General features: G+C 33.8%; 1 protein-coding gene across 1 annotated transcript in view; it reads right to left on the bottom strand.

The window, feature by feature from the left end:
* The window catches only part of sspo (SCO-spondin), an 89014-nt gene that overhangs the window by 42364 nt on the left and 39546 nt on the right, over positions 1-7104 (bottom strand). The window contains exons 52-63 of the mRNA XM_026201634.1: positions 6324-6470; positions 6065-6229; positions 5061-5252; positions 4773-4895; positions 4187-4316; positions 3964-4089; positions 3786-3877; positions 3531-3713; positions 2179-2349; positions 1834-2086; positions 753-799; positions 493-663 (exon numbers count right to left, since the gene is read on the bottom strand). Of these exons, the coding sequence (XP_026057419.1) occupies positions 493-663; positions 753-799; positions 1834-2086; positions 2179-2349; positions 3531-3713; positions 3786-3877; positions 3964-4089; positions 4187-4316; positions 4773-4895; positions 5061-5252; positions 6065-6229; positions 6324-6470 (1800 nt within the window). The remainder of the gene's footprint in view (positions 1-492; positions 664-752; positions 800-1833; positions 2087-2178; positions 2350-3530; positions 3714-3785; positions 3878-3963; positions 4090-4186; positions 4317-4772; positions 4896-5060; positions 5253-6064; positions 6230-6323; positions 6471-7104) is intronic.

Raw genomic sequence — 7104 nt, 5'->3', positions numbered from 1 at the left:
ATATATATTTTTTGCATTTAAATGCATAAATATTATTTATGTTATTGTTACATGTATGCTACATCAAAATTGATGTGTACATTTTAAAATCAAACAAAAATTTTTTAGCACTGAAATACTAATATAACTTCCTTTAATATTTTGCATTGGTTTTAATTTAACATTTATTTAATTAAATTAAAAATTTTAGTTAAAGTTTTAGTAAATTTGTTGCTTTTGTCAATTACATTTTTTAAAAAATATATCCCTTAAGTTTATATATATATATATATATATATATATATATATATATATATATATATATATATATATATATATATATATATGTGTGTATTTTTTTTGTTAGTTAATCAACAATTTTTATTTTGTACACATTTATTCCAAATATATTTCTGTGTCTAATAGTAAATTCCTGTGTGCCATGAAAGCTCTTATTATGTTATTGACCTGCGTTGAACTCTTAATCACAGACAGTCTTTGGGGTCAGTGTACCGAAACAAGGTGTAATGCTGCATGTGTCCAGTCCGATGCGCTCGCCCTCACAGACACGGCCACCAAACGCCGGCGCCGGATTGGTTCCTGAACGATAGCGGCGTCTGATGCCCACGTCACATGTGCGACTGCATGCACTCCAGCCCGTCCACTCGCTCCACCCACAATCCACTGCAGAGAGGAGAAGGAACAGAAGCAGATGGGAAAACTCTTCCCAGCCAGCAGAGGCAGGTGCAGAGGGTGTAATGTGTGATCCTCACCAGGGCAGGGCGCTGTTCCACACTGCATCTCTCCATTAACACACGTGCTGTGAACAAACACAAGACTGTCAGACCACATCAACAAACATATCTCACACCAAAAGTGAGAAACGGTTTAGCATGTTAATTATTTTCATATCTTGTCAACACTGAAAAATCTCAAGGGTTGTTAAAATGTTACTGTAATATTTGAGCAGTATCATTAGTATTATTATTAGACCCTTTTAAAAATATAAAGTATGCATTTTATTTTCTTAAAGATATGGAAAATTTGTACTTTTAAAAATGCATTGAATATTTGTTCAAAATTAGAACAATCTCTCTTGGAAATATTTGTAGCAATAGCCCAACATTGTACAGATACATCGTATGGGTCAAAATTATAGATTTTTTATTTTTTTTTAATATGCCAAATATCATTAGGTTATTACGTAAAGATCATGTTCCATAAAGATATATAGTAAATTTCCCACTGTAAATACAGTATATTAAAACTTAACTTTTGATTAGTAATATGCATTGCTAAGAATTTAATTTGAACAATTTTAAAGATGATTTTCTCAATATTTATATTTTTTGCTCCCTCAGATTCCAGATTTTCAAATAGTTGTATCTCAGACAAATATTGTCCGATCATAACAAACCACACATCAATGAAAAGATGATTTATTCAGCTTTCAGATGATGCATTAATCTCAATTTCAGAAAAATTGACCTTTATGACTAGTTGTGTTGTCCAGGGTCACTTATTGCATTGATAATATTATTATCAAAAATCCAGTATAAATTCTAAAATATTATTACAATTCAAAATAAGTGTTTTCTGTGTGAATCTCTGTTAAACTATAATTTATTTCTGTGATGCTCCGCTGTATTTCCAGCATCATTCCTCCAGTCTTCAGTGTCATATGATCTTCGGAAATCAGAATAATATGATGATTTAAAGCTCAAGAAACATTTCTGATTATTATCAATGTTGAAAACAGTATATTCTTGTGGAAACTGTGATGCATTTTATTTTTCGGGATTCACAATTGAATGCATCTTTGATGACTAACAACATTAACTTGGAGTAGTTTACCAGTTGTTACAGCTGTCGTTGGGCACGCTGTCTCCCTGCATGTACAGCGCCCCCTCATGGTAACACGGGCAGCGGTGGAGAGGCACACAGCTGTTATTGAACAGATAGAAACCAGGAGAACAGTAACAGCCATCATAACACTCGGTGGCACACTCCACATCCGCCGTGGCGTCCAGACACACTCGTGGACACGCACCGCCCTGAGCCTCACACTGAGCCTTAGACAGGAAGCTCATGCCGTCTGGACACACACCTGCAGCACACACACACACACACACACCAGTCAAACGTGCACATCAGCAGAAGCGATGGAGAGGTTCCAGCAGGTTTAACAGCGTGATGTACCAGAGCAGGGCTGGACGTTGCAGTCTCGCGTCTGTATGTGCGGCCCGGGACAGCCGAGGCCTTCGTACAGCGGCGGAGGAGAACTACAGAAGCGCTCTCTCGTCTGAACACCAGAGTCACACTCAGATGAACACACAGACCAGCTCGACCAGGACGACCAGCCGCCGTGCACTAGAGACACACCACACACACACGGTCAGCTTGACAACTCTTTGAGCTTTTAAAAGTGTTGAGGATCTGTTTTTTAATGGACAAATTTTTTTTTTTTTTTTATTAATTACATTTTGTATTTGTGTCCACTGTAATAAAATATTCAATTATTTCATTTTTTTATAATATTTTTATCTAATAATAATGTCGATATCTTTTATTTTGTATTATATTTTATTAGTCTAATAATTTTATTTTTATATTTATTTTATTTTTATAATATCTTAATGTGAATTAGCATTAAGACCAGCGTGTTGGTCATTTTTTGTTTTTTAATTAACCTTTATTTAGGTCTAATTTATTGTTATTTTAGCTTTAGTTTTAGTTCAGTTTTCATTAGAATTTAAGGCAAATTTGTAGCTTTTTTGTATGTGTTCTAATAATTTGTATAAGTTGTTTATACTTCTGTTTACATTTAACTTATTTTAATTTCAGTTTATGTTTAGCTTTAATTTAACTTTTTTTTTTAATTTTTTGCAATTTTGCTATGTGCTTTTGTCATTTTTTTTTTTTTTTTTTTTTTTTTTTTTTGGATTTCATTAAATTTTATGGTCTAGTTTTAGTTTAGAAATTTTAGAGCTTCAATGAAATTGGAAATGTGGGAAAAAGCTAACAGTTAATATATATATATATATATATATATATATATATATATATATATATATATATATACATATACATGCACACACACACATTTAAAATTAAAATTAAAAATAAATTATATTTAAAAATAGATAGACAGATAGATATTATTAATATTTATATTTCATTTTATGGTTAATTTTAGGTTTACTTAAGTTAAAATATAAAATGTATAAAATTATAAAATGTATCAAATTTTTTTAATCAATTTAGTATTTATTTATTGTTTAAATTTGAATTATGGTGAAACATCAACTGCATGACATTTTTACAATATATTTCTGCAATATGGACATCAACTTGACATAATCACCACTGATAAGCTATTACTAAATATAATGTAGAAACTTTAATATAGAAGCTTACACTTTCTGTAAAGCTGCTCTGCAATGATTTGTTTGGTGAAAAGCGCTGTACAATATTGAATTGCATGCATCTTTGCAACTAAGAGCAAAAGAGATCTCGTTTCCAATGCTATAATTCATGTGTTTGAGGTGTACCGGGGCAGTGGATGGTGTTGCATGGCTCGTGTTCTTCTGCGTCTCCTCCACAGGAGGCTTCGGTGAGTGTGTGGTTACAGCTCCTGAAGCGCCGCCTCAGTCCCACGGCGTCCACGTGATGAAAACAGGTCTTACTGCACTCGGACCACAGCGTCCACTCGCTCCACGACACTCCCTCAGGACCTGCACACCTCACCGTCATCATCCGCTCTAACACCAGTCTTATAGAGTACACTAACAGGTGATCTGAGTTACCCTCCGAGCAGGACGTGAAGCACCGACGGGCTTCAGTCGAGTCTCCTTCACACGGCTCCACGTTCACCGCTCCCACTGGACTCAGAGGAGATCTGGTGCACAATCATTCAAAATATCTATGTGATGAAACATGTTTTCCTGCTGGTTTTTACATGCATAAAAAACATAAACCAGTCACCTGTAGCGGTGCTGTACTCCTGTCCCACAGCTGCTGTCACATGACGTCCACGAAGACCAGGCCGACCAATCACAGCGAGCGACACAGCTGGATTCATCACAGGTGACACGGCCTTCTTTACACACACTGTGTGATTGGAGAAAACATCACGACATGCATTTACAGCATCAAACACTGCCAGATCATCAGAAGAACAGCTCAGCCATCAGATGAATCTACTGACCATGTGCTGCAGCTGCTGTTACTGACTTCCTGTCCAGGCTGGACGAGCGAACCCTCCCACAAACACTCACATTCACTGACACGGACACAACGGCCCTCTCGCAGGAACAGCCCATGAGGACAACGACAGCCTGAACAACAACACATATACATAAATCACATTTTTATTATTTTTAAAATCCAGAATTTAAATAGATTATCAAATATTATTTAAATAGGAAATCATATTCATTATTTATTATTATTATTTAAATAATACAATTTAAATTATTTAATAAATATCAAAATAACAAATTATTATTATTGCATTCAATTATTTATTTGTATTAAAATAATACATTTAATGAAATAAATTGTAATAATTATTTATAATAATAATTAATATATATTTCTTTGTGACATATTTTGAGTTTTTATACTTTGTTTTGTGGCATTATATATTTCTTCTAATGCAAAAAAAATTACATCAATATATAAATCATTTGAGATTCAATACTAGAGGACGATGTATCAAATCTTAAGAACTGTTTAACTGTAATAAATGATTTTCATCTATTAACAGCATTGTATCAGGGATGAGGTTGTACCCGAAGTGCAGTTTAAGGTGCAGTTCCTCTCTGAATGAAGGTCAGAGCAGGTCACAGGACACGGATCAGTTTTTCCAGCCAAACAATCGGACTCCTCCAGCAGGATCATTCCTCCGGTGCAGCCTGCAGCAAGAGCATGCAATAAACTACAGATAACAGTCTGCACAAACTGGCTTAATGTCAGAACAAGAACTGTTGCAATATAGCAAGATATAACTTCATGCAGCAATCATGCATGCTTTTAAACCAGCGTGCAGCTTGTGAATCTGAGAGCGTAGCATTGCTGACCGCTCTGTGTGTCTGTGTCCGGTCCGCAGGTCTGTGTGTTACACGTCTGTGTTTGTCTGACCAGCCCCTCACAGTCTCTCCCACCGTTTTTGGGCGGAGGATTGGAGCAGGTCCTGTTCCTCACCATCAGTCCTCCACCACACGGGACGTCACAACCGGACCACTGCGTCCACTCCGACCACTGACCGTCCACTGAGAATCCATCAGAGAAAACAACGAGCCTTGAATCTGTGCCTTACACTGATTTTACTACAGTCGAGAGAGACATCAGCACATTCAGCTAGTTCGGACCTGGAAAGGTACTTAAAAATTCTAATTTGGTGAAATGAAAACCAAAATGGGTTAAGACTTTTTTTTTAAAGAAATAATAATAAAAATAATAATTACATTTAATACTGAAATAATCTATTAAATATTTTTTTAAATATTTAAAATGATTTCATTTTCAAATTACTATACTTTAGCATGTATATTATTATTATTAATATTATTAGAAATTTTATTTATTGTAATTAAATACCTGGAAGAGATATAAATAATAATATATTATAATAATTTATGTAACCTCTTTCCTATATTTCTCACACAATTTTAGAACTGCACATGAATACACAAACACACGCAACAAATCAACTATTTTATAAAACGTACAAAAAAAAACAAAGTCCACATTTCACTTTGCATATTGATGTCACTTTGCACTTTGAAGTCAAATTAAATATATTTTGTTTGAAAAAAAATTGTTTTGTAAAAGATTGCACACGTACGTTTCATAAATTATAAAGGAGTTTAATTAAATTAAATTCATTTCAATATTTAATTATGTTAACTATGGCAATTCTCAGATTATCTGCTTTAAAACACTTCATATAATTATATATTCAAATATATATTTCTCATGTTTATATGCAAAATTTTTTACATGCAAAATGTTGTAGGGAATGTGAAAACAGTATGCAGGTTTTGAATGCATTATGAGAATTAATGCATAAAGATGTTTGTACCAGGACAGGCCTGCAGGAAACACGCTCGGCTGTCGAACTGAGCTCCGCCGCAGGATCCACCCGGCCGGGCGTCTCTCAGGATGCTCCTCTGACGGAAAAGTGACCCCAGACCACACGACACACTGCACTGACTCCAGGACGTCCAGGGAGACAGAACACAGTTGACTGCAGGACACAAACACACCTCTCAATCCCACAATGCACCTGACCTGAGCCCATCTCACAGAGAAACATCTGAGGTGTGTGTTTCTGGACTCACAGCAGTCATTCTCGTCCGAGCCGTCAGCACAGTCTCTGAGCAGGTCACATCTCTTCTCCAAACTCACACACTCTCCGCTCCAGCAGCTGAACTGTTTGGAGGAGCAGAGTTTGGGCACCAGGGGGCGCTGTGAGGGAGTCACGGACCCTGAGGACAGAGATTAGGGTTATTCATGTTTAAATAATATTATAAATGGTCAATAAGTGGTTTTAATATGTGTTAGGAGAGTCACTATTAAAAATAGCATGTATTCATTTAGTAGATACATTTTCAGCTTGTCCTTTACTAGTTGATTAATAATAAAATAAAATAAAATAAAATAAAATTAAATTAAATTAAATTAAATTAAATTAAATTAAATTAAATTAAATTAAATTAAATTAAATTAAATTAAATTAAATAAAATTAAATAAAATTAAATTAAAGTGCATTTGAAAAAGTAAAAAGTAAAATTTCAAATAAATAAAATAAAATTAAATTAAAGTGCATTACAAAAACTAAAAAGTAAAATGTAAAAAAAAAAAAAAACGATGTAACAATAAATGATAAATAAAGCAAATATTTGTTTTTAATTCTGAAAACTTTTTAAAATACGTTTAAGGTTAGTGTGTAGTTATAACTATATAAACAAACCAGACTAACTTACTGATTCACCTGTATAATTCTAACAAATATTTACAAATTAATTTCAGTAACTGAAATATAAATATAAAATAAAACATTTAACTTTAAAACTGTTCATGAGTTTAACTAAATTTGAAAACAAAAATACATTAAAATA

This window comes from Carassius auratus, chromosome 24 (genome assembly GCF_003368295.1).
Source record: "Carassius auratus strain Wakin chromosome 24, ASM336829v1, whole genome shotgun sequence".
In the NCBI taxonomy this organism is placed as follows: domain Eukaryota; kingdom Metazoa; phylum Chordata; class Actinopteri; order Cypriniformes; family Cyprinidae; genus Carassius; species Carassius auratus.
This window is presented reverse-complemented; position numbering and strand designations above follow the sequence as displayed.